At 38.0% G+C, this 25277-nt stretch overlaps 2 protein-coding genes across 2 annotated transcripts; both read right to left on the bottom strand.

The window, feature by feature from the left end:
• Positions 1 to 1201: 1201 nt before the first annotated feature.
• Positions 1202 to 11806, bottom strand: LOC149297832 (H-2 class II histocompatibility antigen gamma chain-like). Its single transcript, XM_089488055.1, has 9 exons — positions 11739 to 11806; positions 8719 to 8900; positions 7639 to 7736; positions 6922 to 6984; positions 6336 to 6431; positions 5916 to 6015; positions 4996 to 5190; positions 4392 to 4457; positions 1202 to 1302 (listed from the first exon to the last, which is right to left on the bottom strand). The coding sequence occupies exons 1-9, from the start codon at positions 11804 to 11806 to the stop codon at positions 1202 to 1204; spliced, it is 969 nt and encodes a 322-aa protein (XP_089344181.1).
• A 10256-nt stretch (positions 11807 to 22062) lies between these two features.
• On the bottom strand, positions 22063 to 25040 carry LOC149297831 (small ribosomal subunit protein uS11). Its single transcript, XM_089488027.1, has 5 exons — positions 25024 to 25040; positions 24099 to 24249; positions 23393 to 23554; positions 22522 to 22598; positions 22063 to 22138 (listed from the first exon to the last, which is right to left on the bottom strand). The coding sequence occupies exons 2-5, from the start codon at positions 24245 to 24247 to the stop codon at positions 22071 to 22073; spliced, it is 456 nt and encodes a 151-aa protein (XP_089344153.1). The 5' UTR covers positions 24248 to 24249; positions 25024 to 25040; the 3' UTR covers positions 22063 to 22070.
• Between the last annotated feature and the right edge of the window lie 237 nt (positions 25041 to 25277).

Genomic DNA, 25277 nt, shown 5'->3' with positions numbered 1-25277 from the left:
TGTATTTTTGATTTGGTTTAGGCCAAGGTTTTGGGTGGTATGTGAAACTGAAAAAAAAGTATTTTTACAACTATTTAGTCAGTCTTCTTAAACGTGCAGTTTTTCTTTTCTCATAGAATTTAGTGTCTGTTTAATTTATGTGTATAGGTAGTCTGTATTTACGTGAAATGTGAAAATGCTTTGTACATTTATTTAAGTCAGTGTTGCTTTGCTTTAAAAGGCGAGTGAAGGCTTTGTATATATTATTTATTTGATGTTATTTTTCTAGGTTTACAAAAAGTATACCTTGAGCACCAGGGCTGATATGCCTGCCATTTAAAGAAAATCTATAAAATAGTAGATCATGTGTAATCCATGCACCAAAGGTTAATTTCATTAGAAAAAGGCGTTCAGACGTAGCACCCAAATGAAAGTGAACAAAGTAGGAGTGATTTATGTCAAGAGTGAAGAAAAACCATGCGCAATCTTTTTTGATTTATCAGTTCTGTGTACAGGATCTCACAATATGAGAATAAAAATTCACATGACAATCTGATTTTGTGATTGTGCCTTTTTTTATCGAAGCTTGTTAGATGTACCAGTCCAGTGATTCTGTGAGATTTCATTGAATTCGGTTTTATTCTAGTGTTTCAGAGACAAATAATGTCTCAGTGGCGAGTTTCAGTAAGTAATGTATAAGTATATGTATGTAACAATTGTGTGTGTTTTAGCTGTCAGTGGTTTGTAGTAAACATAACGCTGTCTGGGCACTTCTTGTGGTATTTATATGTATTTCTCTTTTCCAGAAAAGAAAGATTCGAAAGATAAGAAAAAGGAAGGAAAAAAGAAATCTCTTGGGACAACAGCACCAGTTGAGGGTCTTCCCAGTCCTGGGTTGGGCCTAGTCTCTAAGCCTAAGAAAAAGGTAAAGTGAGGGTGAAATGTTGGAAATATATTTGTACTGATGAGTCTGACCTGCTAATGTTACTGTTAAATATTTTGTGTGCGGTATACTTCCTGACTCCTATGGGTGCATTTGGCCAGAGATATGCCCTCTACTTAATGTCAAAAAGATAAATAAGGCTCCAGGCAAATAAGGGTTCCAGCGTCAGTGCCTGGAGCCTTATTTATCTTTTTGATTTACTGGGGAGCTGGCCCTTCCTGGCACAGATAAGCACCTGAGTTCCTTTGGAGTGTGCAGATTCCTTATTCTGGTTATTCTCTACTTAATGTCGGCGAATTGCGTCACTAAAGGAATATGGGAATTGGTGCCATCAGACACAGATCTAGGAGCCACTCCTTTGCACCAAGTACATGACGTTGCTGCAGAGCAAAGATCCCAATACATCTTATGTGACATTTTGGTCTCAACTGGGCAGGCTTGGGCGTTACTGGTGAAGTAACACAAGGGAAATCATATTGCTCAAACTGAACCCAATTAGTCTAAATATATCCCTTTATGGTTATAGTTTTGCGTTCAAATCTAACTGCCATATTCTCCTATTGTTTACAGAAGAAGACAAAGGCTGAAAAAATTTAACTTGCTGACCCAGTAAGGTATCAGGTCAGAAATTCAAATCTATTTTAAAATGGTATATGATTTACGGGTATACATTAATTGTAAGAGAGAAATTTAAGTGCTCAAAATCCTCCTTGTAAAACAGGTTTAAAGGGTTAAATATGCATTATGCTGAGCTTGGTCCATCATGCATGATATATATGTGATATATATAATATAATATGTTCACATTGCCTACTAACCTTCCAGCTTAATGAATACAAAATCGGTTGTGTAACTTACCTCTTTATTCCTGTTTTCCACCAGCAAACCCAGGACTGTGAAAGATTCATATGAGGAAGAAGAAAATCATCGGATTTTGTGATTTTTACGTATGTTTTCAATGAAAATACTGTGCAGGAGCAACTCTAGAATGACAAATGTGATTTTTTTCTTTTTTTTCTTTTCTAATTTTAATTGGAGCTTCTGTCGTCGGATTTTTACCTCACAATTTCTGTGAGTAGTGGGGTATTCTGGCTGAGGTTTACGGTGCAGGTTTCATGGGGGTAGCAGCCATTGTGCCCTATTGGGTGTTCATGCTTCACACGTAGGAGAGATCAAAGATGTCCCTTGTACCAGGCCCATTTGGGAACTTTCCGCAGCGTTTCAACCCCCCCCCCCCTCCCCCGTGTGTCCTGCTGAGGTGAAGAATCAGGATATGTTATCTCAATACAGAGAATTTGAGGAGACCAAGCTCAGAGTACGTCCTGAGGTCTCTGTCCTGGGTTAGGCCCAAGGCAGTGCCCCACCTCACAGTGTGCCACTGGCTGGGTCTGTTGCAGCCTAGCTCTGTACATAGGTTGTCTCCTGAACCTAAACCGTGTGCTTAGATGAATATATTTTTTAATCTTTGTAAAATATCTTTTCTATTTCTGTGTGTTTTAATGGACTGACTGATGAGTGTATCAACGTGCTCCTGGCTAATGAGTTCCACAAAAGGAGTGCTTGTTTACAATAGCACACTAAAGTTAATGGTCTAAATGTTTTATGTTGGGGACTTCAACCAACTAGTTCCCAGCTAACTATTAAATTTTCATACAAAAGCTTTGTTATGGTTTTTTTTTTTAAAATATATATTATATAATTGTTTTTATTCTGTCAATTGCAGAGAGAAATTGGGAACAAAACATTGGTTATCTTATTTATTTTATTAAGTTGATTATACAGCATGTTGTATATGCAGAATCCTTTTAAAAAAAAGCATTAAATCTAAGAAGCAAAATCAGTACTGTGAAGAGAGAAAAATGGTAGCTTTATTGCAGCCTTTGTGTTTATGGTAAAAAAATAAAAAAAAAATATATAAAAAAAAATTCACAATCTTAACCAGGCTTATCCGAGGCACACTGTTGAATCCTGTGCATTTTGTCGGTGGGATCTTTACAGCAATATACATTTATTCGCCATAGATGTGCAAGACCCTGTAAAGCACGTCTCGCTGAGTATCCGTAAAAACTCTTGGAAGGAAACTGTGTAAATTGGCAGGAACTCAAAAAGATTCTAGAGGATGATAATACCATCCTAGTCATAAAGCCTGCTCCCGCAACATCACAAACTAAGGTTCATCCTCCAAATTACATTTTTTTTTATTTTTATTTCCTGATTAAAAGGAAACCTATGGCAATTTACAAATCCCACGGTTTAATAACTAGTTAAAAAAAATCGAACTGCATCTGTATTTGCGTAGCATTTAAAAAGTTCATTATAAAATCAAGCAACTTAACCTGCTATGTTATATGTAATTAAAAATTTGTTTGAAAATATAATACAGAAAAACATACTTAAAAGGTTTGGGGAGATGGAGTTATGTCTGAAACTGAAGACTTGCTTGTGAATAGCACATGTAAGAGTTTGCATGTCATGTTGTGATGTGTTTTTGCGGGGTTATTTGCCATCCATTGCACAAGAAAAGGGGGTGTAATGAAGTGGGAGATACATTTCAGATATTTTGTGTGTAATTATCTGGAAACCACCTGCTAGGTGGGCTGTGCATTCTTGCTAAATCACATTTTAATTAGTGAGGTGTTTTGATATTTGTTACATGAAAATCATTATATAATCAAATATTGTCATTATGTAATTGTAAAATTCAATCTTTAGGAAGTTTTTAGTGGGATTGCAGGTTTTTGAGGGAATTGGATAAACCAATGGATATAACACAGATCACAGCTTTATTTATCAAGCTTGATGTCGTTGCAATGTGAATGCCAACTAGAAAAACCACACTTATTTTAAACATTCAGAAGCAAGAGGTTGCTGCAAACATCAGTTAATGAAGAGATCAGAATAAGATGATCTGGTTTAGATTGCTTCGCTGTTTCGGATAATATTGCTGTAGATCACTCATCGGGTAATGGTCCTCTTAAGACTCAGTCTGCAGAGAAAGAGAGAGAGTCTGTGTTTAGTAATGCAGTTCATCAGTCTACACCTCTTACCTAGTGGGTTGTAAAGGAACATGGCAATCTCTGCTGCTATACCAGCAGCTTATGGCAAGCACTTTTAGCCAAAATGGCAACTTATTGTTAAATATTTCAGATCACCTACGTAGTTTGGTTTCATGAATAAACCCCTAAAACCTCACAACTGTCACGATTCTTCTGGAACAGTTGGGATTTGGGGGCTATGTCCTGCTGTGATCTGTCCTTTATGCTTCAAGGCTATGGCTCTGTCTCGCATACGAGCCATGAGGTGATGTCTCATATGGGCACGCGGTACACTGAGCCAGAAAGACTGGGAGGGATCTTCGCGGTGTGAGCAGCGTCTTGGGCAGAGATGGTATTCTAAGCGATTATGCCATCTAGATATAAACCACAAGTTCAAAGTTTGGTGCATCATAAGTGGCAGCATTAGGACCTACCGAATGGAGTAAACGAATAGTCAGTGTCTGCAGAGCCTGTGGCAGAATCATATAGGTCAAGGATGCCTGAAAAGAAAAAAAAAAATTTACATTTTCACATTAGACATATTGGAAAGGTTAGTTAATCAGTGACTGCTAAAGTGTTCTCTGATTTGCTCTGTTCACTTATTCATTATAGTGAGTCACAAGAAGAATTTGGTTCTCCAAAGGTCCATGTGATGACCTACTGGTGAAGTTTCAACAGCACTCTACTTCTCTACTGTTAATGTGCCCTTGCTGATTGCTTTACAAAGCATGTTGATTCGCCTTGGATTAGCATAATCTGATACCGTGAACTAAAATGCTAAAATTATTTTGTTTCATTATTCATGACTCGTAAGATATGTAACTAGGATCTGTTTGAGAAACTGTTGATATTCGCCTAATTTATAGGCAACCTTTGTAACCTAACTGTTTGAAAGGCCCTTGACATTTTGTAACCCTTAAGGTTATCCCATTGTTATACAGGAGATTACAATTCTATATTAGTGATTTTCCATTTTCCTACTAGGGTCCTAAGAAATGCTATCTCTCTCTTGCTTACTAATGAAAGATTAACACTTACTGGTGCAATCAAGCTTGCCCCGAGTCTTTGTTTCTGGGATCTCGGTTCCATTCTTATAGACGCACCAACAGTAACCAGTGCTTCTCCAACACTGCACGGGCATGAAATCACCATTTTCATCACATTCAGGCTTAAATCCACCAGGCATGTGATGAGATCTTGCTTGAAGCTGACACCGAGACATCACTGGGGCTTCTTAAACAAAAAAATGTAAACATGAAAAACTTAACAGTGCAGAATACCAATATATACTAATATAACTAAATGTGGACCTTACAGGCTGTCGAACACTGATGCCTTTGTCGTCAGTCCTGTGATTGGAAACACTCAGCAACAGGCTTTTCTGGTCCTAAGTGGACAAGTGAGTGCTACCGGTACCAGTACCCTACTTATTTACAGGACATGTGGAATAACCTTGAGACTATATGAATTCTGAAGACAACATTTAAGTAAGAATAGATGCTTTCCTCTTGCAGGCCTTCTTTTGGCATTGATTGTCAATGCTGTAGAGTTATTGACTATTTGCCAATGCGCCTCAGGAGTGTCAGGCTTATTCTGCCTACAATTTCTCAAATTACAACTGAAATGATTCCATTATAGGTCCAATTTCAGCAGAAGAACCACCCTGGTCAGCATAAAAGGAAAATGGACATGTAGGGAGGGTACTTGGCAGTGTATGGAGCTTGAATCTAACAGACTTCCACCTCTTGCAAATTACAACTATCTCTGATGGCGCCTGCAGCTTTTGTCATCAAGTGAAAAATGGAATTTGCAGATGTGTGTTTTCACTACAATATCAAAATAAAACTAGATTATTCACCTTGCCCACTTTCCCACAACAGCACCCTCAGACACTTTAGTAGCTAAAGGGCACAACTGTGTATAAAGTTTAAATCATAGGTAAGTAAAGTAAACAATACCTGTAGAAAAGGCTCTATTTGTGGAAAGGTTAGCATCAGGAGTCTTTTTGTTCTGTACCAGGTAAAACAGAAACCACTGCTGCATCCACTGATCAAAGATCTACGAGAGTAAAAAAAAAAAAAAAAAAAAAAAAGGGACATTGGTGAGAGCAAGTAGCAACAAGCCGAGGATACTCGCGTATGTCTGCAAATGTTTGACTCTCTTTAGCCTGAAGGACTTCCTTTCACTTAACCGAATGATTACAATTGCAGATTCTAGTTCATATTCCTACGCAGTCATCTAGATAACATGGATCGTCCCTTTAATTTATTTACGACTTGCCCCCCTACAGCTCAGTTTATTAAATTAAATTCACCTACTTTGTAAACGAATATTTTTTCCAGACATAATAGACCATAGAGTGGTGTGTCCATACTAACCATCCATTCGACATCAGTCAGTGTCTTCTTCAGCTCTCTCAGGTTCTCAAGGACAGTGCCGTTAAATGATGGGAAGAACCTGGTCGGCCCACCCTTCTGTAGATAATTATAGAAAGCATGAGCTTAAAAAAATAAACATACTTTAAAACCCCATCAGCACTTTTCCCTTTAACTTGTGTTTAGGCCTAAAGATGAGTAATATGGAATCAGCACTTAATAGAAGTGGATAATCCTGCCGCAGTGCCATGCAAGCCAAGCAAAAAAGCTGGACAATAAGTGTGCACATGCGCATGGAACCAATTTTGGTGCGGTTCTGGCTTGCACTCTTCCCTCATGGACGAGTTGAAGTCAGCTGAGCTTTGGGTTCAGTACCACTCATCAAACGTCCTCACATGCACAAGGCCTAGATACCCCCATACCTGCAGTGGTCTACATTGCAGGCAAGTCTCTATTACAGTACCCATTCTTTGAAGGGAAAAACAATGTAGACAGGTAGTAAATAAAATAAGTAAATAAAAGTAATATCTTTTTATTCCCACCAGCTACTTGTCAAAGGACACCACCTAGAATCCTGAGTTCCACTCACCCTAAGTAGATAGTGGACCGCATCTTCCACCTTATTGCTGGACTCAGCAATTCCCTTCAGTTCCTAGAAAGAAGGGAACAATTATCCAGCATCATTGTCATATAACTGATTCTTTTCTACATATGTCAGCATTCATTGGCTGAGACGACCTAAATTGATTTATATAATATAAATATAGCTAACACCTACTTTAACAGATACATACATAAAATGTACACTATTAACCAATGGCATAGCAATATTTGGAAACTGAAAAACATTCCGTTACACAGTAAGGTTTGTAAAACTCAACCCATAACTGTGATAGCTAATAATCTACTAAGGTTTTACACTTTTTTTTTTAAAAGTGATTTAAAAAGGATGAATTAGATGGACCAATTTGTTCTTTTCGGCTGTCTTTATGTATCTAATGGGAGTTTCCTTTTCAAAAAGGACAAAATATAAATTCCTTCTTGCAGATAATAACAGAATACATTACATGCATGCCAAAATTAAAAATGCCATCTAAAAGTTGTTCTATGTGGGACAGAGTGGAACCATCCTCTAGTTCCCTAACTTCCTGCATTGCACCAGCCCTTACGATAAGTGCTTACATACCTGGGAACTTCCCAGGACGGGCAACCCCAGCTCTCCCTTTTCTAGACATTACAAGAAATGCATCACTAATCATATAGGTGCCGGTTTTTAAAAAATGATCTGCGGATTAGACAAACTTACATTTGTGCTCTTTCGTGGGGGCCGATTCCCATCCATAACCATCAAAGGTATGTCGATAGTAGCCATTCTCATTTTCTGCTTAGGTACAGAATGAGATGCTAGAAAGAAAAAAGATGAAAACTTAGTGTCAGCCTCCTCTAGGCCAATGACCTGTATGGAAGTAGATTTAAAAAAGATTTAGTGTTTAACTCTACAGAGACCTTGCTAGGATGTTGCCTCATGTTTGGTCACCCCCCCCCCCCCTCCCCGTGGTGAACTAGTAGATGAACAATAAAGAACAGTAACATAAAATGTAGAGTACAATGGCCTTTGGTATATTGATGGACAATAGTTCCTTGATGAGGTAGCAAAGTCATGGAATTTAATTTAATTGAATAATTTTGGTGGAAAATAATTGTTCTTTAAACCATAGCAGATTGATAATGATCTTTCTTATGATGCAATATGTGGCATCACATTTTGTCTGGCCCATAGGATGACTGGTGCCATTCTGTAGGGTAGAGTGGTCCCTAAATATTCAAGAAAATGTGTTCAGATCAGCCCATTATGCAGGACCATGTATGGTGTCAGCATGTGCTGTATTGGTGTATGGTGTTAGCATGAGTCTATGCCAGTGAATGCTCCAGGGTGAACCTGAGGTTAGTGGGGCAAGGGAGAGAAGGAGAGAGAGATACTATGTAAGGTGTTAGAGTGAGTAGGTGTTAATATTTGCATGCATGTGCATGTGTTTTCAATCCAGTGTGTGCCAAAGAAATACTGCATTCAGACATCACTGACCCTGGGCTCGCCCCTGGAAAGGACATTTGACACTATCTACAGCATTATTTTCATGATCTTGTCACATACTACGTGTGATGTAATTGATGTCATGTTAAAATCTCAAAGAGGCTTCCAGGATCTGACAACCAGCTTCTCAAATAGCAGAGGATCATGGGTTGAAGAACATTTATGTGACAAATAGAAATAAATGATAGTTACTAGTCATGTGATTTTTCTTTATACAAATATTACATACATATTCCTTACAATTACATAATGATATAAAAGTATGGTGGAAGTTTTGTTTAATCTACAACTTACGTGATCCAGGAAGCTTCTTGATCAAGTTCTGCAGCTTCAGGTCTACAGTAGTGGTATGAAGATCATTGATGTTGGATTGATGCTGGACAAGGAAGTAGACCGTGACAGCCTGTCCCACAAACAGCAGCCCCACAAAGACAGACAGAGCGGAAATCAGGCTTCTCTTGCTGCAGGTTATTGTGCTATAAAGAAGCGGAAAAGAGAGGAACAAATCTTATCAAAACGTTAGAACTCTATAGCACAACAGTAAGAGGGATTTTTTGTAGGTTTTCTATCATCATCCATCACCCTCATCCATTTTAGCAAGAAACGTGTGGTTAATCTTTGTAACTGCAGCATGCAAAAGTGGTATCGCCGTTAAATGTTCCTGCTTCATTTTTATTTCTTTGCACCTCAACTGCTCATTTATACACAACCTCCATTTTTATCTGGATACCCATCATGCTTAGTGCCACTTATGGGACTGAATTCTACATAAGAGAAAAGAAGGGAAGTTTAATGTGTTTGGGACTTGTTTGAAACTTACGTAAAGAAAGGAAAAAATATATATTTTGAGTATTTATATAACTAGTTGTTCTTGTTTTGGTACAGTACATTCTATTCCACTGAAGCTAGTGCTATATTTATGACTGTTTTATGCACTAAGTACAGTTAAAATCCAAGTTAACTAAAAAAAAATAAAAAATATTGGATTTCTTATTCTTGAATTGGATTTCTTATTCTAAATTTTAAAGTAAATAATAGCAAAAATCCTTATCCAATCATACGTATAAAAAGAGTCATAAATGCTGCAATATGGTAAACAGGGCAAAAAGAGCCAGATTCAGACTCCTTCTGCCCAGCAACTAATGACATCATGCAGTTTCAGACATCTGATTGGTGTGTTAGAGGAAGGCGTATCATTTCAGTACGGTTTTTGCTTAGTATCTACACAGCCGCCCCTCACAAGCCACATATGATGCGTGATACAGTTCCGCTTGTTCACTTATAGATAATGGGCATGTTTCTTATAGATTTTATTGACGTATCTGTTGTGAAAATGATATCAAAGAAAAAAAATATATATAAAATGTGCAAAGAGTCCTCGTAAGATCGGATCACCAGGAAGGGTGCTTGTGCCTCTGACTGCCTCAAATCACAAACACTAAACAAAATAGAATGTATATGCAAAAACATTTTTTTTTATTGGAATTTCTAAAAAAGATTCTTCTAGAAGCAGCAATTATGGTTACGTTTAAATATATAAACTCTATTTAGGGTCCGTCCCTAAATTATCACGACAAAAGAAAATCAAATTGCCAGACAATGGATCGGCGTATCTTTATATTTCACTTTGGGGTTCGTTCACTACACAGTCCTCTTCAGGGTTTGAGGTCAAATGAAGAATTTTCTCACACAGCCTAAACTGTGAATGGAGGGGTCAACTTTTCATGCATTTAAATCTCTTTAGAGCTGGTCCTTTATTCCGTTTATTTAATGTTGCTTTAAATCCTTTCTTTGAACACAAGAGATTTAATTAAACTATGTTGATTGAGCTGCTAGTGTTTATGCTGGGGTATTTTGGAAGCTGACACCCCTAAATCTAGTTTTTATACAGTTCTTTACTTTCGATTGCTATAAAATGCCTCAGATGAGATAAAAACTTAATAAGGTTGTGCTTGCTTTAATAAAAAAAATAGAAGTAACCTGTTCAACTGGTTATTGGACTATTAGCCTCTTAACCATTTAAATTCCAAGGACCGTAACACATAACACATTTCTCGAACGTTCTTAACCCCTTAAGGACAATGGGCTGTCCCTAAACCCATTGAAAACAACACATTTTGAGCCCGTACATGTACAGGCTTTGTCATTAAGGGGTTAATATTTAAAGATATGTGTCCCATTAACTGCAGACGGATATAAATCATGAATTCTACATCACCGCAGTAAGTGTTATGAAAATACAAAGCGTTTTTCCAGTAAATAGTTAGATTTGTTTTCAAAATAATCTGGTTTTCAACCTTCTCTCATTTTCAAGACAATCAAGTCTAATGCCACGACTAGAGGCGTTGAAAAATATCTCTCCTTTATGCGTGTTATCAAAGAAGGAAGACTTTGTTGTAATGTCTTAACATATTGAGTGCCTAATAGCTGTATTTACATTTTTTTACCACTTATTCCTGTTTTACCATCTTTATTTATTCAACTTTCACAATCTAGATAGTTTGGTTCTTCTAAATCCCGACCGTTCTTAATGCAGTTTATAATGCCAGAACATTGCCGTTCAAAACCACTCTGATTGGAAAGGTTTAAAGGGCGTAAAAAATATATTTTAAGTGAGGGGGAATTTATCATTTTCTCTCCCTGTCTGGTTTGTGAGATAATCTTCTGCTCTGTTGAAGACAATATTTTAAGATGTAACAGGTGACGTTTATCACAATACAATTTCTAGATTATAAAATGCATTGTTTTTCCTTTGCTTTGCGCATGCAACATACTTGCAAACCATCTTTATATTTTTTGATTTGGTTGTCATGTAGCAGAGAGAGAAATGTCATCACATTGTAATACAAAACAGGATTACGAAACAACGTAGCCTTTGTTAGAAGTCACTTGAGATTCTAGGACCAACTCTATGTGGATCCCAATCATTACAAGTGTTATGTAGTACTGATCTAGATAGAAAGTTAGAATGCAACACAGGTTGACAAGATGGCCCCGGTAAATGCTACTCCACATGACATTTTTGGTAAGTGCCACTGGTTACAGAGGCTATCTGGTAACTCAATCATAGATGGGCATGGATTAAAAAAAAGGTGCATATGTGCAGAACGGTTAAAAGGGAAATCCATCTATAAATTACAGGTAATAGTCTGAATGACCAACCATGATCCTCAAGCCCAATAAATACAATGTGTTTTCAGAATGTTAAACCAATTAAATCATGAAAAAATTATAAATAAATTACTCCCCTGGTACGTAAGTTAAACATTTTTTGTAAGACTTATATACTTTAAATAAATATTGAACATTAATACCGTGGCATCAGGCTTTCCGTGTTGATCGAACTTTGTTCCCCAACCAAATGTTGAGATTCTTCAGCCATTGTTTGGTTTTAGGATTTTCTTTTCTTTTTTTTCTGCTCTTTGTACACCTGCGGTGATTGTTCCAGTCAGTCTCTTGCTCTGTTGCTTCTGCTCTGAATCTAAATCAAAAGGAACAATGATATAAAAAGTCAGCTTGCAGCTCTGATAAAGACCAATCAAACCCCGATGGGAAGTGAAAGTGATAAATATACATTGCAGAAATTGGAAATACCCTTCAAAAGAGGCAGAACGGCTTGGCTTGGTTTGGCTTAAGTTACAGAATCTAATTTTCCTATTGGCTACTACATTGCATCATTTGTCACTAGGCAGACCTTTTTCTGTAGAGCACTTTTATAATAGTGTGCAATAGTTAGGGCACATTCATAAGGCATATTATGTTCAATGAGAATATATATATCAGTTTTAAAATATATTTTCATATGAAATCATAATTCTTGCAGGCCAAATTGTATTTTTTTATGTAATGTATGCAAAATGAATGAAATGTTTATATGTCCATGGGCTGCTCTAGTCTCCTAATTTAAAAAGTTCATATATTTAACATAAGCAAAGTATCAAAATATACTGAACACAAACTAAAAACTTAGTACATATATTTACATTTGCTTGCAAACTTGTTCACAGCCCCAACAATTCACCATCAGAAAGGTGACCCATAGATTAGTTGGTCCCACCACAGCTGGTCTAACTGATTATATGGTGGTCACATTTGACTCATCAAATTTTAGGTTGTAATGGTTTCCTTTTGCAGAGAAGGGAAAGACCATTAAGGGCTCATTAGTGCCTGATATTTGTCCAGATGGCTATGGATTTTTTTTACTAATGCCTTCAATCAAAAGACTATATTCTAAAGATCTTTAGAGATGGGTATGAGGAGAAGCAACCAGAACAACCAAGTTGGCTTCTTCCTGAGTTTTAGCTTTCCACAGGAAGATGCTAAGCTTATGTTGCCAGATTTGAATTTGTAGGATTTCTACTTTATAGAGTTGACAGTAGAAAGTTGGTCTCTTACCCCATCAGTTAATATTTTAGTAAGCCAAACAAAAGACACTGGGCTAACATACCCAAACAGCATGGTATATGAAACATCATTCAAGGTTCCCCTTCTTACGATGTAAAAAACACAAGCACAATTTAACCCCCCCACACACACACACACACAAATGCACACACAATTTGGGCATTTACAGGAAGCTTAATACAATATCTCTATTTTTAGGTCTTAACACAACCCTCTTAGATAAGTCTTGGGTACACTATATGATAAAAGTCATATGGTGGGATAATCAACCCTAGCAAATCTGCAATCAGTAGAAGAAATGTGGAAAATTAAGATAATTCTAGCAATTGCATGTGTTGTTTAAGGCTTTTTACACCTATGCTGAGGTATGAAGTATGAGCATAAAACCTAGCTGCATGTGCGATGAGGCATACTGTGTGCCTTAACTTTGTAAGGAAGGGAATCATTCTCCACTCTGAGGGAAACATTCCAAATTAGCAATCAAGCACAGGAACTTCCAAGAGACATGAATCCATCTGGTCAAGAACAAACTTTGTAACCAACGGTTACATGGGGAATTAGGTTTAGTATTTGTAATACTAAAAAAAAGATTGAAGAGCTTTACAAATGTGATGTACATCAGATGTTTACTTCAAGATGCATTCAGATTTCAGAGTGTGGTCTATAAACAGCCACTAAAGTTTTGCCAACAACGGTCTCTTCTTGAGGTTAGACATCCTTGACGCCACGAGGGTCACTTCTTGGCTGTAGTTCATACTAATTACAAAATTAATTCATTTGAAACAAGACATGCTCTTGTCGCACACGATAACAAAATATTTTTGTAAGTACTTGTTGGTGTCCACAAAACAATTCACACAATCCTGCACTACACTAGGTGCTCCTCCACGCTGAACACCATATCTAGCATCTTTTGTGTGGTGGTGCAATACAAATCCACCAATGTACAGTGACCAGTCCATAGAGGTTATCATGAAGAGCACTTTCGTTTTAGTGGATATGGTGAGTTTTGGTTGGGTATACCTATACACTACTGTTCAAAGGTTTGGGGGTCACTTACCATTTGATGAAATGTTGATGCACAATCAATGAAGCAATTTATAATTGTTGGGAGTTTGGATCTTTAATTCTATGCCTCCACCGAGTCCTGAGCTTCGTTCTTTGCTGAATGCGGTGGGATTCTGTGGCGTGTCCTGTGAGAGAGGTGAAGGCCTGTCGGGTCATGACTGTCACTTGTTTTTGACACACAAAAAAACAAATTTTGTCAATTAAAATAACAAAATGGATCAGAATGTAGACATTTATTGTTGTAAAAGACAATTCTAGCAGGAAGAGGCCTTTTATCAGCAGCCATTACACTCGTGTTCCAAGGCTAAATCCTCTCACCTACAGAATGAATTAGCACCTATCAATTAGGACTTATAGTTATTATTTGACTTTTCTTTTAGTATATAAAGTACTTACAAAACATTAATTTTTCCAACTCTTCACACTTTGAAGTTGTAAATGTAAAGTATCGCAAATGTTGTAATCATAATAATTTACATCATAGTTTACATTATTACATTTGTATCACAGTAAAGAAAGTGTCAGAGAACAAATAAAAATAGAAAACATGTTGTTATTGTGCTTAGAATTTCTGTTACACAGTAGGTGCCACTGATGAATGATTAACCAATTTATGTTCATCAGCATTCTCTGACTACAGACATACCCACATACATTTTTTTTTTATGTTCTAGAGAACCGCATCTACGCCTTCCGTAGTACTCTATGGAGTAACTAGTTCTGGCATAAGGGGTTTGGGGATACTATTTTATTGTTTTTCCTGTTGTTATCAGTGCAATATGAATAGAGATCTCTCATACATCTTATGTATACCACTGCTATCAAACTCATCTCATTGTAGTTTTTCATTTTTCTTTAAAGAGGGACAGATGTTGTTTCTCACTTTCTTTTTTTTTTTTTTCCCCTCAACAAACATTGTCATACAAAAGACAAAAAGAAAGAAAAAAAAGTAATACGATGGCAGCTCTTGTATAATGTATCTAACAAGTACATTAACTCTTTGCAAAAGGCAGGAAGGGCATATGGGATTTATTGAGATGGCAGGAGTTACATCATGAGTGGTTGTTCAGGGTTACTGAGATAAATTTGTTACAAACTACGTATATTTCCTTCCACACAATTTTAGTTTTCGCTAGAACCAATGATCCAACTGACCTTTTCTCCCATAATTATTTGATATTTTATCTGTGTTATTAATAACTGGTAGGAAAAATCTAAATCTTGTTTCCAATATTTAGCAATTCGTTTTTTTTACTGCTAAGAAACAATGGGTCGTAAGGGCCTTTTGTGCTGGTTTCCCACTTTCTGTCCTCTGATCTCTCATTCACTGATCAGAAAGCAGGGCTCTATAGTCTTGCATTGGTAATTGTAATATGAGAGACCCTGCTGAGTCTCTCCTGGCCTCCAGAGACCTTCTGGTGGATGTCAGCACAGACACCTACCAGAAAGGAATGTCCAATCATCCGATCGAGTATTGCTTATGTAAGTGTACCAGCGCTTGCACTGATACACACTATCTGTCGGCAGGAAGTCAAGGATGCTGGCAGGGGGAGTCAAGGCCATCAATAGACGGACTGATCTCTGGTGAAGCTCCGCAGAGATGCCCCACCCATGTGAGATACACATGACATACAGGTACATCCTAAACGTAATCCTGCCACACATTTTGTGGACGTATCTGTACGTCTATACAGGGCCCATGGAAACCAAATATAAAGCTCGGCTCCATTGACTTGAATGGTCTGATGCAGTATCTATTCTCAATTTATTCTCAGGATTGTCTGGAGAGATCTTTTTTTTTTTTAGGGCGCCACCATCTTGAGAGAGGCAAAATCTCACAGTTTACCCTGGGGTGGGTTTTTGGTGTCGCTATCGAGGCATTTCAGCGACACGATTGAAGCTAATGAGGTGATCATCTTACCTAGAGACCCAGAAACAAGTTCAGGTATGGTCGTGAAGCTTTGTATTGATTAGCATTAACACATATACATGATAAAGTGACAAAAGGTGAATTAACTCATGGAGAGCTAGTTACACAACAAATTGGTTTTTAATATGTCTATTCAACTGTGATTGCCCACTAACTCATTTAGTGCATCCTCACAAATTATATTTTTTTCAAGGCAAGTAGGGCTTTCTTTTTGAAATATATATATATATATATATATATATATATATATATATATGTAAACCATCATTTAGTATTAAAAATATCTAAAAATGTGGGGAAAATAGGGGAACACACATTTTAGTTTTATAGTTTTATAAGAACTATACATCACCAGCACAAAATGTATTTAGGTATTTGTCATGTTTTTGGAAGCACCAAAACATTTTTTTTTTTAAATGTGGTATGCTGGGAGTTTGGCCCCAATAGTGGCCAGAAAAAGACAAACTGCCAAACAAAAATATATATTTTTTGAAAGTTGACATCCCAAAGTATTTTACCATATTAGTGCCAGTCTGTCCTAAACATTGCAGTAAAACTTTGTTTTTCTTTTCATTTTTAACAAACTTATTCTATACAAACAGTATTTCGGCACATTTCTTTTCCTGGGTATGTGAAATTACTGAAACAACTTATGGTTTGTATTCGGAAACACCCAAAGTACAGCAATACCCCTCATGCATGGGTAAGTCATGTTTCCTAGATATTGTGAAAATTGGAGCATGTGCTCACACCTGGAATTTGGATTACTTCACTGAGACCATGTTTCATTTGAGACACAGTAGAGGTTCCAAATTTCATTTAACCCCCATATAACTAGACAGCTTGGGGAGTCTGGTTATGGGCATATTGGCCTGTCAGATAGATTGCCAGCACCTGCCAGTTGGTGGCAGGAACAGGCACAGACATGTTTCACCGTGGACATTTTAAAACCAACTGGATAAGCAGAGGAAACCATCATTTTTTCATTAAAAACAATCATTCATAGATTCCCTTGGTTAAAAATGTATTAGCTTAGCTATGTGCTTATAAAGGGAATACAGTGATTCTGTTATAAAGGCCCAAAAAAGTAATGAACACACTGTACAGCTAAGCATTTTGCAAATAATGATGCCTTGATTTAAAATGTTTGAAAACTTAAAAAAAAAAGTCTGAGTAATAAAAAAAAATCTGTGGTGAAATATACAAATTATCACAATCTCAAAAAATGAAATAAATCAGTAAAACATTAACCCCTTGATGGCAATTGATGGTCCATGACACAAAAAGTCAATTAATGACCACTGACGTGCCTGGACGGGCATGACTTTAACCCCCTTTCTTTCTTGTAGTACACTTTGGGGCAAAGGCTTTACAAACATTTTTTCCAGTGTTGCTGTTTAGCTGTTATTTCCGTCTCTCTCCATTTGTGCACCCACACATATTATATTGTTTTTTTTCAGGACAAGCAGGACTTTCTTTAAATACCATTATTTTTATCATATCATATAATTTACTATAAAAATATATATATTTTATTTTTTTTAAATGGACCTTTTCCCACTTTTATATGAAAAATATTTTACTCATCTGCAAAAACTAATGAAAAAACCTGCCAAAATAGATTTTACTATTTGTTCTGAGTTTAGAAATACCCAATGTTTTTTTTTTTGCTTTTTTTCTACAAGTTATTGTAGTGTTTTGCTATTTCAAAACCATTTTTTCCAAATCTGGTCATTCTGCCCCATGTGCATCTGGGGACATCTGAAGCTGCCCAATGCAATTTACCCCATCAAACCATATATTTCTGAAAACTAGACACCCCAGGGTATTACATTCCAAGCTTCTATGTACTCTAAGCCCTATTATCATAACCCATAAAATGGTTGGCTTACAATAAAAAAAAGACAAGCAGTATAATCAACCTATCAGGGCCTTTATCAAGGCGGCTCAAGCCCCAGTTTGCGACCTTGCACAAACCTATTAACATCCATGTACACAAACATTGACACCAACAACCAGGTACTCAACATTAACATGTGCACACAGACTCTAACATATCCACATTTCCACACACCTGGACACTAACACACATGTAGGGAAACAAGAGTTTTTTCCTTTTATTTATTCTCACGTCAGGCACGTTTTGGGATGGATACTGCAGGGTGGACTATCTGTAACAAGAAAAAGAACAAAAAAAAGCCTCCCTATTTTCCTAAGCACATACCGCCGCATGTGTGGTATCTGAATATTAAATAGTCACAAGACACCCCTCATGAGTAGCAAACGGGGCCGAGCCGTGACATGGGAGTATGGGTGTAACAAGGGTTAAACACAAACCAGACTTCCGGTGCGTTTGATCACTTTCCCCTCAGGGCACCAAGCAACAACCACCAACTCCAACCAGTCACCCCAAAACTCCCAGTGTAAAACGCGCTGCCACCACTAAGAACTTTAAAACCAGGCGTCTTAGGTTACCCAGAAAACAATAAGACTTAGTAACGTTATATATATATATATATATATATATATATATATATATATATATATATATATATATATATATATATATTTATCTAGGCTGAATTCGATTGGAGAACAAAATACCGAATACAAATACTTAATCTGACTATAGAATAAGTCACAGCGCTGTCACACAAAAATGCATATAAAAAGAGACTTACATAGATGGTAAAATGAAAGGGATAAAACAAAAGTATCTTACCATTTCTTGGAGTCTTGGTGTTATCTCTGATGGTAAAACAGGCTCTCCCCCATTACTAAATACCCACCTTTTTTTTTATCCCCCCCCCCCAGACCACCCTTTTCCTGTTACTTAAGGTGATGGGAGTAGGGGGTTCAGCACTATGACCTTCTGAAAGTGGGGTCACATCTGCTCAACATTGGTCTGGGATCACAAAATCTGTGATATGAAGCCCATTGAGCTTGGCATAATTAGGACACCAGGATCATCATAATTCTCTGGTCCTAGTGATCATTTTCATACCAAACTCCACACCTGTATCAGTTGGCACCGGGACACGTTCGCATAACACTTGTTATGGTCATGCCTGCACGGCGTGTTTGGTCTTCCTGAAACCAGCACATCGCATAAGGCATGAGGATGCAATGTACGATGGGGCCCAAAAGTTATGCACCCATCATATTTTGGACATTATGCGTTCACTAATTTTACCCTATGTCCCTTGATACCCTGTCTCCACACCCCAGGGAGATGTAAGCGGGATATCTGGCCCTTCACTCTTCCACAGGAATCCCTTCCTGTCAAAGGTGACAATACCTAGAAAGGGGTAGTCAAGTTTTATATTGGATTCTGGTCCCTGGTGTAAACAAATGTTAATGGAGCCCCAATCAAATACCTTAAGTCATTTGGTGCCAAGCCCAAATTACTCATGCCATGGCATGACACCCCCCCATGCTTTTTGGGGTAAAACTACACAAACAGAATAACTCCATATACTATATATTCCCTGAAAGGACAAAGCTCAAGGACCTCAGTCACTCCCTTACCTCTATGCGGGCCAACACAGGAGATTTTCTGGTACCTTTTTACATTTCTTGGACATATCAGGATTTATTTTGTCTAGCACACATGGCAACATTTTTTGATGAAGTTACTTCCCTGGGTTTTAGCACAATTTGATTGTTTTGGGGGGCAGTTTTAAAATGGCATTTCTGCGCCTCCCCTTTGCTGGGTTTGGGGGCATTTTTCATATAACAACTTAGTGAAAATACCTAGGGGTTAGGTTAACAGAGCATAAGGGGTATCGCCCGGGTCCTGTTAAGATGCAAGGGTTAGGTTCAGTACTGTAGTGTTAATGATAGGGACATTGATCAGATTAGGTTACTGGTTATTGTGAGTCTGACCACTTAGTGATTAAAAAGGTCATTAATCATTGACCACATAGCATTAGGTTAAACATATTGTACAAAAGTATCGCTATCAGATCATTTGGAAGTGACAAGTTTAGGCCACCGACATTGATCAATGAGGCCAATCAACAATTGGTGACAAAGTTTTACTGACAAGTGATCAGGTAATTTTCTTTTGTTATAGAGCACGGTCATCCAGTGGTTGTCATGTTGACCAGATCACTCCTATTGGCCAAGAGTGATCTGATACTTAAAGATAGGTTTTTCACATTGTTGTATAACATGCCTGATGAAAGGACCCGAGAGGTCTTGAAAGCTTGCACTCTATATTTACTCAGTTAGCAAATAAAGGTACCATTGAAACTCCACTTGTCTCCTAATCCTTAACTGAGAATTAACTCGAAAGCACCTTTTTTTCTAAGCTTTCAATGCATATTAGTGCACGAGAGGGGTCCCTTTAAATGGTCATGGTGTCAACTCTTTCAAATGAATGGAGGATTCTGCAGAACCCCCCTAATATGCACCTGTCTCCCCAACCATTTGCCATGCAAGAGCTGTGGTTGGCAGAAAATTTTCTGCCCTGTGATATGCTTTCCACCAGTCAGCACCAGCTTGGCAAACGTCTGGGGTGGATCTGAAGAGAACCTGTGCAAATACACAGAAGAGGTGTTGTTTGAATGCATATATATATATATATATATATATATATATATGCATTCAAACATTACTCTGCTGAAGTAAAATTCAACTTCATCTTTTACACACACACACAGCATTGACCACCTATGAAAGATCCATCTTTTGATCCCAAGGCTAGCTAAATACAGGATTCCCAATACCTCCAAGTACCATTCCTAGAAGCAAAGCCAGCCGAATTACCTTACCCTAACAAAACTGTGGCTTCTTTGCATTTTGTTTCATGAGCATTAACACCCCTATGAGCCTCAAAACACCAAAAAGCTGAGCAGTAAGGAATAACAAACCTACCATATTTTAAGTTACTTTTGCTGAAGATCCAGTTTAATACATTAAAAAATCCTCAGACTTTCACAACATAATAGCCTGAAGACTTAGAAGTGAAATGCTGTCTTCGGGTTTTGAGGACTATAGAGAATACACAGATCTCAGACTTCTCGGTACTTTTTGCTTGGTTGATAAGAGGCCATGGAATAAGGAGGACGTACAGACGTGATGGGGATTTCCAACGATTAAACAGTTTTCCCAAGAATCTTAAGGGTAATTTCTGCTTCTCTGTATGTTTTTAGTTTCATCACACACCACAAGCAGAGAATCTCAGGATACTTTGAAATGAGGCAAATGCTAAAATGGTTTACTCAAAGGGATTTAGTCACTAAAAGGAAGGATAGTTGCACCCTAGTTCACAGACTTCATTACTCGGTAAAGCCCAACCTTAGTGAGCTTCTGAAGCAAGAAGAGCTTGACCATTAAATCAGTAAATACTTGCCACAGATGTAGTTTGAATTCATTATGTCAGTCTAAGTCTTGTGCAACCCCCCTCCAAGCCTTTACTTTATTTGAACACCATTCATTAATTGTCCCACAAAAGCATTTGTTTCCGATAAGCAAACGTTCTCTTGGCTCTGCCGCTTCTGATGCAGTTTATGCTCGGGTACATGGCCACTGTAACTGCATTCTTTGCACACCATTCTATGTCTAGCAACGTCACATGGAGCAGAAACCCACATACAAGAACTCCCTAGCATATAGTTTCCCCTCTGCACACAACACACACAATCTAAGTACTGTGTATATACCCGAATCTCAGACTCCATAAACAGTACTAGATAACATTTCCTATAAAAGCCCCCCATGATATAAATGTGTGGTTAAGTTAGAGCTAAACCTCTAATGGGAAGTTAAGAAAACTTTAAAAAGGGAACATTCATAAATGCAGACTTTCTATTTTGTTTACCAATTTAGATTAGTACCATTCTGAGACACTGCAATTACAAGTTACAAGACGTGGCTGGTAGGTCCCCATTTCATGTACAACATAGATTACACTCCATTAGGACTAGAAAACTTTGTGACTCGCGCATAAAGGGCTTAACTGCACACTTTATTACAACAATGCAGGGGTTAAGACAACGGTTTGAAATGTCTCCTGTATGCAGAGGCTACAGATAAATGGGAATGTTTTTACCAAAGCATATGACTGCTGACCACAAACAATTTGATCGCCAAATTTAGCACTAGGCAAAGCAATTTCAAAATGAGCCACCACTTTTTATACTTAAGCAAAAGACAGGACCTCCCCTATTTAAAGAGAACAGAGTCACACAGAATGGATCTTGGTCTGATAGTTTATTAACAGATAGAGAAGGCTGGAAATCTACAGACGACGACCACGGCGACCACCCTTTCTGCGGGTGCTGTCTGAAGGGATGGGAGTCACATCCTCTGCAAAAAAATAAATTTAGAAAACATATTGAATACATAGCCAGCATATGCCTGAATCAGCTCTCACATGCATTACCATTGCTGACTTAAAAATATCCCAAGTTTCACTTATTTAGGCACATTGCATCTTGAATGAGATCAGGACCGGAAAGTTCTGCCTTCCAGAAGATATGGTACAGATGCTAGAGAGGCGTATTCACTATACAACATGAAAGTCCAACCCCAGAATGGGCTTAGCTGGCCCGGTTTAATGTATAGTTAAATCAGCAAGGGGGTGATGCTGCTCTAAAATGACAGCCAATAAGATTGAATCCCCATGACATTAATTTAGCTAGACTGAACTTCATTTGCTGTGCTATACAATACAGACTTTGGATACTCACCAATACGGCCGATTTTCATGCCAGAACGAGCCAGGGCTCTGAGGGCAGACTGGGCACCTGGTCCGGGGGTCTTGGTCCTAAAGATTTAATGATTAAAATGTATCAAACATTTACAGCCAACAACTTATTTCAATGCATGTTTGTAAAAATAAACAAAAGAACTTGATGGATGACAGTACATGCATGATTAATGAAGGGTTTTAACACATTTATTTATATCACCGGTTCATATACCAACAATCATTAAAATGTTAATCTACAGGCACAGACCAAGCCAGTCAGCAGTCCTAGAAACTGTCCAAAAGCACAAAACTGTCCAGTGTCACAAAACCCACAATCTTTAAACTAGATCCATGTTTTGCTCATCTTAGTTTTCTTGCACTTGTCATTTGGAGACAAAGTAAATCACACCTAATTCAAGCAGACAGTGTTTGACACTTAATTTACAGAGGCAACATTGGGAGCATCTGAAACATCTATTCTATGTTACATTGGCCAAGTGATGAGCAAAAACGTCACCTGTACTGAACCCATGCTGTTCAGTAAAATGAGCCGAGTTCTACTTGGAAAACCTGCCTATTTACTCTTCCATTAGAATGCTCAGACATCTGGCACAAAATGCTTACTTTGGTATCGGAGTCCAACTTTAACAGCCCAGCGGTGATCTTCCCATGCAGCTGCCATGACAGCCTGCTCGACAGGTCACCATGACAGAGTAGGGGCCTAAAGAAATCCACTAGCCAAGCGACTTCAACTTATTTATGAGGAACAGTCAAAAGACCCACAATCATGCTTAAACTTTAGTGATGTAGACTTGCTGCAAGATGACCAATATAGTCATAACATGAACACTTGAGAACCATCCTCTTACCTGTTTCCACCTGTGGCACGCAGCTTGATGTGAAGTGCTGTGATACCCAGCTCCTTGCACCTTTGGGCAACATCTTGAGCAGCCAACATGGCAGCATAGGGAGAGGACTCGTCTCTGTCGGCCTTTACTTTCATACCACCGGTCACACGGCAGATTGTTTCTCTAGAAACGATAAATCAAAAGTTTTTAGCAATGCAATTAGAGGCATAGGATGGTCATTACATAGAACATATTACCATAAGGTAACAAGTTCATTAATATATAGTGTGCAGCATTATAAAGGCTCTATACCAAATATTTTTATGAATAAAATATACTTAGTATATACTAACTGAAATCTCTTTTAACTGACCAAAAGATAACTCCAATATATTAAATTTTTTTAAACTTCCAATGTTCCTTTTTCAGCAAACACTTTGTCACACCTGTCTGCAGCCCACCAAAAAGGGTGGTTTCATGACATGCACACCTCACCCCTATAAGTGAACTTAAGTATGTCTGCCTTGTTTTTCCCATCTGACCTATATTCTATGCACAACATGCGAGTAATATATCAGGTAAAAAGGAACTAAAAATAAAGCTTCCTCAGCTTTGATTTGCTTTTCTTACTAGTAACAATATGACATCCATGTCAAATAAACAAAAGATCTTCAGTAGCAAGACATATGCAGCGTGTTTACCAACATTAACAGTGCGGGCTACTCACTTGCCGGACAGATCAGTCACGTGAACGAAGGTGTCATTAAAAGATGCGAAAATGTGACAAACGCCAAACACGTTTTCTCCTTCAGCCACTTGCGGCCCCAAACTGATGACCTGCTCTTCCTTCTTTTCCTTACCCTTACGTGGAGCCATTTCTGCAGAGAGAGAGAGAGAAGTGTTAAAATATTCTCAAACATGAAGTCATGAGGAAAAAAAGCAAGGTCAGAGGGTTCCCTTGAATTGTGTTTGACAGATATAAATATAATAAAATGTATGGGGCCAAAGCACTTCTCAACCAATAACAGGAGCTCTAGATCAGAAGCATGGTCCCCTGTACCTCAGTTTCCCTCACCAGTAAAGTATACTTTACTATATCCAAGTGAATTACAAGGGATAAAGATTATGCCTTCGCAACTATGTACATTTACAACGTGAACTGACCTAAACGCTACAGTATCAAACACAGTAATATTCTTCAACTTGTAAGAAGACCTAACACACTAAGGCGCTGTAAATAATACAGACAGCCTTTCACTAGAAGCAGAATGCATCAGGAAGGGCTACTGTACTGCCCAAAACATTGTAATAAGGCCACAAAATCCCCCCAAACTTCACATTTAAAAAGGCAGTTATAGGACCACAAACAAAACCACTATGCTACTCAATGCACCGCACAGAGCAGGGACATAACTCGCATGCTTGTTGCCTTGCACTACTACAAGCATCGCTATATACCAGGCCCTAAACTATGGGACCCCCTCAACAGAAATTAAAACCCAAAACCCTCCTCTGGTATAATCCTCCGGAACGAAATAACACCCGGTCCCGGGAGAGGAGGAACTCCTTAACACAGACTGGTAGGTAATGAGTATCAAGAATTAGTCGTTATTTAGGATTGAAATAGATTCTCAGCGGAGGCCCGCACTTACTGATACGTCTTCTCGTGGAGCCGCTACAGGAAAGGAAGGAGCTAGCGCGGCGAGGGCAAAGGTCACCCAGAAAACCGGAAGTGATTACTACGGGTACCTCCCTGTGTCGAACAAGTAGTTGACTAAATTCGCTCGTTTTTTTTGTTGTTGTTCTTTTTTGCCTCACTTCCACATACTGATTAAATTGTAGTTGCACTAATTATTGTATTTCTACAGAACACAAAAAAAGAATAGGTTGACACGATCGGTTAAAA

Source organism: Sceloporus occidentalis, unplaced genomic scaffold (genome assembly GCF_023333645.1).
Source record: "Sceloporus occidentalis isolate IW3139 unplaced genomic scaffold, rSceOcc1.0.p SCAF_36, whole genome shotgun sequence".
In the NCBI taxonomy this organism is placed as follows: Eukaryota; Metazoa; Chordata; class Lepidosauria; order Squamata; family Phrynosomatidae; genus Sceloporus; species Sceloporus occidentalis.
The sequence above is the reverse complement of the archived record's forward strand: the minus strand, read 5'-3'. Positions and strand labels throughout refer to the sequence as shown.

Bases quoted from the DNA above. Each gene is read 5' to 3' on its own strand.
- LOC149297832 (XM_089488055.1), bottom strand. From the start codon at position 11,806: ATGGCTGAAGAATCTCAACATTTGGTTGGGGAACAAAGTTCGATCAAC. The intron at 6,985-7,638 runs GTAAGTTTGTCT...CCTTCTTTCTAG, and splicing joins CCCCACGAAAGAGCACAAAT to GAACTGAAGGGAATTGCTGA. The intron at 1,303-4,391 runs GTAGGTCCTAAT...TTTGCTCTGCAG, and splicing joins CTATTCGTTTACTCCATTCG to CAACGTCATGTACTTGGTGC.
- LOC149297831 (XM_089488027.1), bottom strand. From the start codon at position 24,247: ATGGCTCCACGTAAGGGTAAGGAAAAGAAGGAAGAGCAGGTCATCAGT. The intron at 23,555-24,098 runs GTGAGTAGCCCG...TATCGTTTCTAG, and splicing joins GTGACTGATCTGTCCGGCAA to AGAAACAATCTGCCGTGTGA. The intron at 22,599-23,392 runs GTAAGAGGATGG...TTAAATCTTTAG, and splicing joins CGTGCCACAGGTGGAAACAG to GACCAAGACCCCCGGACCAG.